We start from the raw sequence: 11,157 nt of genomic DNA, 5'->3' as shown, positions 1-11,157 counted from the left end.
ACAGGAAAATGCGTTTCCTTAAAGATCCCTAACACTAACTTGGACAGCAGTCAAGCCTGCTATACAGTAGTGTTAAGTGCCCGATCACTTTCATGCAGTCGCTACGTAGCTATTGTAAGCAGTACTTTACCTTAACGGGCATAAGGAGGAGAGGTATTTACAGTTTCCCCGGGAGGCCCGAGAAGAGGAAGCTGTAGAAGCCCCAAACTCTTGTCTCACACGACGCTGGTCAGAAAAGTCTCGTCTTTAAATGTAGAAAAGATATATTTAGGTCTTGAGCGGCTATGTTTAGGTAGTTGAGCTAGAGGAGGGGATAGAAAGGCAAAAACAGCTTGTCCCACCCGCTCTTTACTATTGCGCAATCGCCTCCTGGCTGAAATCGCACTGGATGACACCAAATCCCACATGTGGCAGCTGGCTGAAGTCAGTAACAAAGTATCATTTCACATAAACAGAGCTGCCAAAAGTGTAGAAACTGGCAGTTTGTAATTTTTTGAAAACGTTGTTTTCCATGTTATCATTTTAAATAAATCAGTGATACTCATTTCCCCCCAAGTTTAAAGAGATATTGTAGTTCTAAAAACCCTATGGTGAAGAACACTGGGTGTAAGTTTGGATTGTTCCTTTATGATCATAATACTTACATAAAACATGACATTGTGAGGGACAGTTGTTGCTTAATGGCAGCAAGACAGAATCATTCAAATGTTCATTTTATTCACAGGCAAATAAACTACTAAAACAGAATTCTTGCAAAGCTGAAAACAAAGCCCTCAGATTCTTAAAGAGCATTTAAACAGAGAGGTGTGAGGAATACTAACAGGATGAAGCAGGGATCACAGAAAGATCACATCTGGACTGTTAGGAAACAAAAGTTGGATACCATTCTTTGCCTGCGTGCATCTGACCTTTTAGCTCGTATGGCAAAGATGAGTCTGCTGTACGGAGTGAATAGTGTTCATTCAGGGATCAGAGTCTCAAAAAATAATCCATGTCAAGAACTTCTACACATTTAAAATATTGCCAGCAGTGAGCAGTCTCTTTGAGCTGACAATACAAGGCCTAATTTCAGCATCAGTATAAACACACCTTTCTATACAATATTTACAATATTTACAAGATCTTTTTTTTCAGTCATGGTCTCAGTTGTTGAGTTATTAAGCTGGGTGACACATCCCTTTCTCTGGGAATCCCATTTAGTGATCTGTAATCCGGATGGAAAGTTGCTTCTCCTCTATGATTTGACTTCTAAAAGTGGTTTGATGTCTTTAATCCCATGCTCTGCTGCCACAGCTATGATGTGGTCCAGGGCATTCATTTGGCCCAACATCTTCACAACATCCTTGACCTGCTCCCTGTTGTAAGACATGACACGACATGCACTATGAGCACTACAAAAAATACTCATCACAACACAGCTTAAAAGCACTCATTGTGAAAAAGGAAGAGTTAATATGATAAAACAACACTGACAATGCAATTGTTCCTAAAGCACATTCAATACCATTCTTGCAGATATAGCTATTAGTAAATTCAAGGCCCCAAGTTGTATATACAAAGCCATGTAGAGGTCCTTACTTTGAAGTGCGCCGCTCAATATCAGACCCGACCAGTGCGCTGCGGTGGATTGAGTTGGCCAGGTGGGTGAGGTAGCGACAGAATGGCTCCAACTGAGGCAACGTCTGCTGGCCCTTCAATCCAGAAAACCAGTGCGATGGGAAGCACTCCACCACCTGAGAAGCACACGAGAACGAATTAAACAATAGCTTTGTGTTATCATGTTCAGCGAGTCACTAATGGTAAAAAGATAACCAACTAACATCTAACACCCCAGCAGAAGGGCCAGTTTTTAATAATCATGTGACTTAAAAATGGCAACTGACCATGTAGTCATAAACAGGTACAACAGACCCCTCCTTCAAAATATTTTGTCTGTGCATGCACTCTTTACCAGAATGATCTCAGCCAACAAATCTTATTGTATTTTACATGGTTGTAAATAACGAGTATGCAAGGTGGGGAAAAAAAATTATGTATCACACAGTTTGTCACATGAACAAACTAAAATTACTGCCTTACAGTTTGTGAGCAGTAATTTTTACAGTTTGTAAAATATATCATTTTAAACTAAATTTAATAGGTAGGACCAAAGGATTTGTGTCACTAATTCTTATATTATTATATATTTAAAACTAGATATCACAAGTAAAACTACGGTCAGAGAAAAGTTATAAATTCAGTTTTTCTCAAAAACAAGTGAAGTAGTGATGACTGAGAACCTAGACAGACGTAGTGATATCGGTACAATGTTCTCACACATAATATCCGTTCATGATGGATGGAAGGATGTTTTGTTAAGTAAAAGAAATCTGCAATGCTCAGTTTAATCTGATTTATCTATCGAATGAAATCCACCCCTACTAAGTGATTACATTTTATCTACCTTTTGGCACTTCTGAATATTTTCCTCCCATGTATCCGTGGTCTGCAGTGCAGAGAGGATATATCGGTTGAGAGTGCTGTCCAAGGCCAAGTCTTTCAGAGAGGACATGGATAAGATACCGTCCCACTGCAGGATGTTGCCCAGCAGCTAAGCATGAAGGAGAGAAGAGTTAGACTGGACTCAAAGGCAGCAACACAAAAGTACATAATATCAGTGTGAAGATACTTTGATTATCAGCCCGCTGCAGCTGCTTTTCAAGTTATACAGATCTCATTGTGTAATCTCCAACAATCAGGCAAGCTATTCATGTGATGCTATCAGTTAAGCAACTGACTGGAGGAAGTAATTTAAAGACACACACACACAAAAACAAAACAAAAAGAACACACATTTGCACACGTACCTTCACACAGGACCAGAACTGCCTCTGATAGAATAAGTAGGGACCACTGTTCTTGTTCTCCAGGATGCTGAATAAAAGCAAGAGAGATTGCTTTAAGCAGTTTTAAGTGCTTATTGTAAATATAGAAAAAATTCTAAGTGGAATCCAAATGTTAATATTGTTATTAATAAGAACATACTTCTTGGGGTACAGTGGAAGAAAGACATCTTCATCCAGAGTCCTCCTGGTCCGTAAGACTATTGTTTTCAATAGCTCCTAAAAGAAGGGGGGGGGGGGGGGGGGGGGGAATCAAGGTAATGACAGCAGTTCTTCTAAAAAGATCAGGTAATCTAACAGCCAATGTATTTTGAGGAAAAAGATGAGGGTGGGGAGTACCTGTGTGTATCGGTTGTCCCCGTGCAGCACAGTGGGATAGCCTTTTAGCAGTCTGTGAATGAAGCTCACAAACCTGGTTGTTTGACTGCTGGAAAGTGGGTCCCACACCTGTTCTGCCAACACTGCCACATACACAAAGTAGAGAGAAATGCATATAGTAGGAGAAATTTTCTACAGGCTTGCAAGCCAAGGACATCTCTGAGCATGCTATGCCTCGAACCTGACAGTTTGGAGAGGATGACCTTTTCCACTATAGCAGGCAGCAAGCCGATGTCGCCATCTCCTTTTTGTAACGTGCTGTTCTCTTCAAAGCCGTAAAACAGCAGCGACTCAAACCAGAGCATGTACTCAAAATTTGCACACTGCGCCTGCACAGTAAATAGAGAAAAAAAAGATTCCATCACCATTCCTCATCCAATTTCCTTTCAAAAAGGAACTGGTTACACTGATAATACACCCATGCCCTACCTCGAGAGGGTTCCATGTAATCAGCTGCAGACGGACTAAGGGGTTAAAGAGCTTGGGCAGACAGAGGCCTATGTAAGCATCTCTGTAGGTGTTGGCATACTCCTTCCTCCACACTTCAAAGTGGGATTTGATGTAGTCAAGAGAATGAAAGTCCTCCACAACATCCTCAAATACCTTCTTACTTTCCCTTATTATACGATCTGGGTAGCACAAAGAGATCACATCAGATTTTAAAAAATTATCTTCAATATCAGTTCAATCTTATATGTATGGTACGTAATACATTTATTAGACTAACAACCAATGTAAGGTAAATGCCACAGCTGCCCTAAATTAACAGTATTGATAATTACCTAGATCATTTTTAGGTTTCTGTAACCAGTGTGCACAGGCTCTTTAATCAAAACAATACTTTCAATGCAAAAATATAACTACTGTTTTTCAAATTTACTCTTTGTTTACCAAAAAAGGCAGGAAAAATATTAATGCACACCTTTGGTGCAGTTTTTTTTAACTTATATTCCTAAACAGAAAACTATTTGTTTTCTTGTTGAATGTTATATTCAAATAATTTGACTTATTTCAGAGAAATTCATTGAATTCAGTTTGTTAAATTTAAACAAGATTGACAGATCTCTTTTATTTTTTTTTAGTTAACGTTGTTGAGCACTGCATACAATATACATTTACTTTTTAATGTATTTCTTTGTTTTCTTTTTTTAAATACAGGAACATACCTCTCTCCATGTTGAAGCTGGTGATGTCAGTAGAAGTCTCCTCGTCATCAGATGATAAGCCTTCTTTATGTTCTGCCCTCTTTCCATTCTGCTCTCTGGCTTGTCGTCGACGTGTCCTGTATCCATCCACGAATACAAAGGAAGCCAAATTAAAAACATGAGCAGAAATTGCCCTTTACCAACTTGGCACTAAGGTGACACTCTCATGGTCAAGACTTAAAAACTGATGCACAGAAAACCTTTGTTTTACAAATCTATAGCTGGATTCACATTATTTGTTTCTGTGTAACTGTAATTGGTTTCACATTTGTGGCCAAAAGTACAGCACAATACAGCATTTCCACAGGGAGAGGAATGTGAGAACAAGCACACTTGGTACCTTCGTGCTTCTCTTTCAGCTATCCTCCTCTGACGACTGTGCTCTTGGTATGCTGCGCGATCTCGGCCAAATGAGTCTAGATTAGGAGCCATGACAGCTTTATCTGCAAGAGACAGGAGTAATGTTAGAGCCAGTAATGAGAAGCTAAGCCAACCCATAGCCTCATTCTTATTCTGATGACTAATTCCAAACTAAAACATGGGTACTCAAATAAGAAAGTTTAATTAAGGCTTAAAAATAAATTAGACGATCAGATCAAAATCTGTTTGAAATTTATCAAGCAGGTGAAGATATTGCCCTAGCCTTCCTATCTACTGGGCACCACTGGCAATAAAACATATTAAATCCAAACAATGTTTTGATCAATCACTTTTTGGTGTCAATTACTTACCAGGCTGGAACTTCACTTATGGCACAGTCAACGTGACAGATGACATATCACTTAATTTGTTTTTTTAAATGCCATCTTTACACAGTCATCTTTACTTGAGCTGAGTTACAAACACCCAGCTGACTTTCAGATTCGGCCATTAAAGGACAGCCGAAACAGCTCCCTCAACAAAGCTTTTTCCATAAACGTACATGCTCATCCACTCGACAACACGCATCACTTAGCTTTAATCGTATTTGTGAGAGAAATGTGATGCGATACAACAGCGTGAACCGCAGACACTCGCAGACATAACACGCACATACAGAGAGCTAATGAGGCCGTTCAAATAAATCATAAAAACCTTCAAGATGGACTGACTTGAAAGGCTTGCAAACTCCGACGATTCATCTTTAATATCATCCTGTCGTCTCTGGACAAGTCGCGTGGCCCGTTGCCTTAGTAACTGGTGCATGGCAGCCTCCAGCTCCAGGACAGCAGGCACCTGAAAAATATGATGCCTTCTGTGACCTCTGACCCAGCAAAAGTGGGACTCCGAGTCACAGGGATGTCTTGCTGAAGGGATAAAAGAAGTGGGATGGACAGTATAATACTGGAACCAAAATATTGCTGGTGTTGGGTGAAAATGTGCTATTCTGGGGGAGGCTCTCTGAAGGAAAGCCTGAACTTAGTGGACTTACTTAGTTTAAACACTGAAAAGTGACAAAGTTAAGGGTCAACTTAGATTATTTGTATAGAAAATATAGTGAAGTTCATCATTTCTACCCAACATAAACAATATCATGATCCAGACGTGTATATACTGTATGAAAGCACTCCACATTAATTCATGCTGACAATGGAAGGTTAGTGTCCCATTTGGAGCACAGATTAGTTGAGGAAACATAATGGTGGTGGGAAGGCCAGTTCTTCCATCATTCCATATAGTTACTGTAAGACCAAAACTAAATTATTCTGTGAAGACATGCATTCAGAAGTAGCTCTTTTATATATATACAAAATATATAGTTTGTGTAAAAGACATAGTATCTTTTACCAATCTGGACAAATCTGAACAAAAACTAGTATATATTATTTCTGTTTAAACAGCTGATAATGTTAAACAACCTGAACAGGTATATTTATATATTCATAAATATATTTTTAATTAATGAGAGCAGTTTTGAAGAAACTGAGAAATACCTGAAGTGTGCTTCAAGCAACATATATGTACTGTCACATTTGCTTGTTAGCACTGTTAACTAGCCGTAATTATTCAACAGTTTAAAAAAAATAAGTATAATTACAATTAATCCTCAAAAGACAGCATTTCGATAGACTGTATCCCTTGGAAATCCACATTACGTGGAGATAACACAGACACAAAACAGCATACAGCTAATGAGACTGCAGGCGAATTCTCCCTTACCTTTTCACTGAAACACTCAAGCAAGTCTCCAACATACCCTCGCATCTCTTGCAAGAACTTATATTGCTCTGCATTGTCATTGGATGAGTCCTCCAGCTGCTGTATGGTACGCTCAGAAGCAGCTAGGTCATCATTGATCTGTTTGTAGCGGTCGACATTTCCATTGTGGCCTGCGTGCATTTGGCTGAGCCTGTAGACACATGACATACAAGGACAGAATGAATTAGATGGTTGTAAAGCTAGTGTCATCTTAATTACAAGCTCTGCAGATAGAAAAGTTTGAAGTACACCAACAATGATAAACAGCAACTAGAGAGGCAACATTTTTGCCTCTCTGGTCCTTAGATCTGTGGACTGTGTGTCTCGGTCATCAGGACCACAGCAAACAGAGATGGCAGCAGCCGAGCTGAGGACTGAAAACAGACGTTGGTGCAGTTTTCTACTGGACCTACCTATCCTGCAGGCGTTTCTTTACCAGATCAATGGATACCGGGATTAGATCATTAAGAGGGGCCCCGTAGTGAACAGAACCATTGTCAGCTTGTCCAGTCGGTTTGGCAGTCTGTGGAGCCACTGTACTGTAGGTGTAAGGCATGCTGTAGGAAGAGCCATACGGCTGGCTCTCATAGCTGTTCTGGTAGTAGACTGTGCTGTCTTCTGGCTGACTGCTTTGGACCTATTCATTAGGAACACAGAAAACACAAAACACTTCAGCTACTAAAAATAACAGCATTGCTCCAACTAACGATTAAAGCACAAATTTTCAACCCCATAAACTATTCAATATATTAGGGTGGCACAATGGATCAAATTTTAATTTCAATCATGATTTTGGCTTCCCACAATTAATTAAACATGATCAAGCGATATTGAAAATGCATGCTGCACTATAAAATGCAAAGGCAAATCAAGCCTTTCCTAAACATTGCATATGCTTAACACAGCTGTTCCCTGTACCATGTAGTTTCCTATACTAGCTTGGATGAGGAACAACTTTAAAAGACTGATGTACAGCAAAAGTCAGACACAGTGAAGAGCTTGTGCCCGATCATTACGCATCGTTTGGAAATGCGTCACTCAATTCAAATGCTTTGAATTGAGTGACGTTAACCAAGAAGAAATCATATGCAAAGAGTTCTGTAAAGGTGTGTCTGCCTCGTAAAGCAACACAACTTATTCAAGTTGCTTCCAGCTCACAAAGATGCACTGAAATCACCAACACAATTGCATTCCATTTGACCAAAATGTGTGTCCACTAAACATTGTGAGTAACAAATTCACATCCATTAAGCAGGTATAATGAATGTTGTGAAACACTATATTTTACTTCACAATGCCAAAGTGAAAGCAAAGGGTTTGGGTTGTGTGGTGGCAGTCTGAGTACCAATGTCCTGAAATCCCTTACCCTGGCCACCTTATCCAACTCATCCAGTTGGACTAAATCACCCATGTTCTGGGTCTGCCCCTGGGCTGGGCTGAACCCCCTAACTTACTCCTTTATATTTGTAAAAGAGCAGCAGCTCTACTCTGAGTCCCTTTTGAACGACTGATCTTCACGCGCTCTCTAAGAGAAAATTCAGCCATCTGGGAACCCATTCTGCTTCTATGACTAACAAGTGAGGCTAGACAGATAGTGATTAGTAAATAGCCAGCTTCATGACTACAAAAGATTGGTGGAGCATCTGCATCACTGTGGATGCTGCTCCAATTCATCTATCGATCTCTCCCTCCACTCTCTGTTCACTCGTGAACAAGACCTCGTCCCTGACCTGGAGTGATCACTCCATCCTTTTCCGATTGAGAACTGTGGTCTCAGGCTTGGAGGTGCCGATTCTCATTCCAGCCGCTTCACACTCGACCAAACTGCTCCAGTGCAAGCTAAAGGTCACCACCAAATTACCTAAATACTGATTGAGATAGATGCTCTTACACACCATCTAAAGACATTGTTCCAATATATTCATATGGAAGAACAAATACTCAAATTGCTCTACTTAATTGAAAAACAGAAAAACTCTGATTAAGGGAAAGCCCCAGTTTTTTAGTAAACAATACAATGGCAGGACAGAATCAAACAGCAAGTAAAAACACAAACATCATTCACTGTCAACAGTCACACCTGAAAGGAGAATATTTTTATTATATCTCTCTGTCCAGAGATTCAGTACATCTTACCTGGGGTATGCTGATTCCTTTCCTAATTTGCTCCTGCTCCCAGCGGCTCACCTCCTCATCCTGTCCGGTATCCAATGCTTCATCATCACTACCCTCAATACCTGTACACATATGAAAGACACATGCATTTTTAATAAAGTTAAAAAAAACAAACAAATCCGATTTAGAATAGTAGTCAGTAGACAGCAAGCAGGGAAGTTGAATAGAGTACCAATCTCCTCGGCTATCTTTTGTCTCTGGCTTTTATTCCTGACACCGCTGAAGCGGATCCTTTTCTCTTCCTCATCTTCGTCATCGCTGGCATCTTGGTCTTCTCGTACCAGACGTTTCTTGGGCGTCTCTGTTTCAACCAGAGGAGCATCACCTCCCAGCTCTCTAGCAAGCTGCCGGCGTTTTCTGGCAGCATGGATAAATGCTGCATCCGGAATCTCCCCTGGAATAAAGTCAGAAAAGTCTTCATCTAACTTCTTGTGATGCTGTGCAAACAACAACCAATACAGCTTGTGTGTTTGGGGCATAGTACTAATGCAGTTAAACTAACACAGCAGAGTAGTAGATGTAAAACGCTGCACCTGTTCTCAAGATATCAAAACCAAAGACACTGATATTCCTTGTTACATAACACACAGAAAAACTCCACAGCTATTACAATGCCAATAAACTGTCATAAAAGTGCTCCTGTGATGACAGTCCTTTCAGATAGGTACTGTGGTGGAAGTGTGTGTCGTATATACCTGGTCTCAAGCTGCCAAGTGTAGAAAGTGTGTTGAATGTTGCTCCTGTGCTGTTGCTTCTGGACACTTGACTGTTTGTCTGACCACTTTGACTCCTTGCATCCTCCTCCTGTTCATCAGCACTCTCCACCTCCATTTCTTCCTCTCCCTGTTCACTACTTGCTCTGCTAATAACTTCCTCTTTAACTGCAGGCTGACTTGGAGCATCTAGGAAAAACAAAAAACAGGAATGCAGTGAAAGATGCATCAAGTTGAGTGAAAACATTTATGGCACAGACTGTCAGATGTGGCTGACAACACAACTACTATGGTTAAAGAAGGTGGGGGCCTCTGACAATTAATTAGCTGAAACATTGGAAGTATTTGCTAACGTAATTTAATGTCACAGTTAAAAAGAATATAGTTCTACTGCTTAATTAGGCTTCACCTTATTTCATAGTTGGGCGCTAATATATAGATAAGTAGTAAATATAATATTTCATGGTTCACATGACAGCACATAACGCATGGCATTGACAGTAGGCTAACACACCTGATTTGACATCCTGTTTGGTAGATCCAGACCTCTCCAAGTCCTCCTTGTATTCTTTCTTGAGTTGTTTCACAATCTTTTTGCTGTGATTGGATTTCTTCACTCGGAACACCTCTGAGCCGTCTGTTTACAAACAAGTTGTAGCACAAAGTTAATAATGAGTCCAATTAACCATGCACAACTTGCATGTTAGCTTGGTGGTCAATAACTTTCTTCCCTCTACAGTGCCTGGAGTAGAAGTGTAGTTTGCGCAGAATATGCAGAAACTGTTTGATAACGATCATACTTAAAACTACCACGCTTTCTCCGGCTAATGTGAACAAGCTAGCTAGCTTAGCATCGGTTTGGCTACCAAAGTTACCTTCTTCATCGACGAAGCTCAGCAAACTGGCCTTCGTGGGTCCTGGCACGGCAGTCGTATCTTTGACCTTCTTTTCCTTCTTGACGGCTCTAACGCTGTTAGCCTGAAGGCCGTTACTATGACAGCTCTCTGTAGTGCTGAGCACTCCGGTAGCGTTGCTGTTGGAAGTCTCCATAAATGGGATTTCGGTAGGCCCAAACATTGTCGGCGCCAGCTGCGGCTGTTGACTCTCCTCCTGCTCATCCTCGTCGGACTCATTCCGACGTCTAAAGTTAGCTCTTTTCGCCTTTTTAAACATTTTTTTATTTACCCGCTAAATGCAACAGTGCACGTGCAAACACGGTTCATCTTAAAAATGTAACTCGAGCCGAAAGATGTCATAACCACACACCAGGTCAGCCATTTTCTTTCAGAGAGATGTGCAGTGGATGCCGCGGTGCTAGACGGCTGTCTTTCCTCGGCTGTGATTGGCTGTTTCGCTGTCAGGCAACCGATTCTTCTTCGGTGTTTCTCGGGAGTTATTGTCCTTTCGCCACTGAAAGGACTTTTGAAATACTGCCTCCTTTGTAGTTTTAACTAGCTATTGTCCCGCGTCCTGAACAGCATGCGGCTCTTTTAGGCTTTTCCAGTAGTTATGTGTAATTCTGACAAAGAACGAGGCAAATAATTATATTTATAATAATAATAATATGTAATAATAATTTAAAAAACTGTTTAATTTTTATTTATTATGATTTCTTGTGATTCTTGT

At 40.5% G+C, this 11,157-nt stretch overlaps 2 protein-coding genes across 4 annotated transcripts in view; both read right to left on the bottom strand.

Annotated features, from left to right (window-relative positions):
* The window catches only part of slc7a1a (solute carrier family 7 member 1a), a 34,071-nt gene extending 33,479 nt beyond the window's left edge, over positions 1 to 592 (bottom strand). For all 3 annotated transcript variants that reach the window (XM_085175220.1, XM_085175219.1, XM_085175223.1), the window contains exon 1: positions 131 to 592. The gene's annotated coding sequence lies outside the window, so the exon portion shown is untranslated. The remainder of the gene's footprint in view (positions 1 to 130) is intronic.
* Positions 593 to 697: 105 nt separating this feature from the next.
* On the bottom strand, positions 698 to 10,896 carry paxbp1 (PAX3 and PAX7 binding protein 1). The gene is made up of 18 exons (XM_085175215.1): positions 10,407 to 10,896; positions 10,046 to 10,168; positions 9,514 to 9,720; positions 8,991 to 9,212; positions 8,780 to 8,880; positions 7,057 to 7,280; positions 6,605 to 6,794; positions 5,557 to 5,680; positions 4,806 to 4,908; positions 4,427 to 4,542; positions 3,690 to 3,889; positions 3,442 to 3,589; positions 3,222 to 3,343; positions 3,025 to 3,101; positions 2,847 to 2,913; positions 2,444 to 2,590; positions 1,579 to 1,733; positions 698 to 1,355 (listed from the first exon to the last, which is right to left on the bottom strand). Exons 1-18 carry the CDS (start codon positions 10,702 to 10,704, stop codon positions 1,235 to 1,237), a joined length of 2,745 nt encoding a protein of 914 aa, XP_085031341.1. The 5' UTR covers positions 10,705 to 10,896; the 3' UTR covers positions 698 to 1,234.
* Between the last annotated feature and the right edge of the window lie 261 nt (positions 10,897 to 11,157).

Source organism: Neolamprologus multifasciatus, chromosome 10 (genome assembly GCF_963576455.1).
Source record: "Neolamprologus multifasciatus chromosome 10, fNeoMul1.2, whole genome shotgun sequence".
NCBI classification, from domain to species: domain Eukaryota; kingdom Metazoa; phylum Chordata; class Actinopteri; order Cichliformes; family Cichlidae; genus Neolamprologus; species Neolamprologus multifasciatus.
This window is presented reverse-complemented; position numbering and strand designations above follow the sequence as displayed.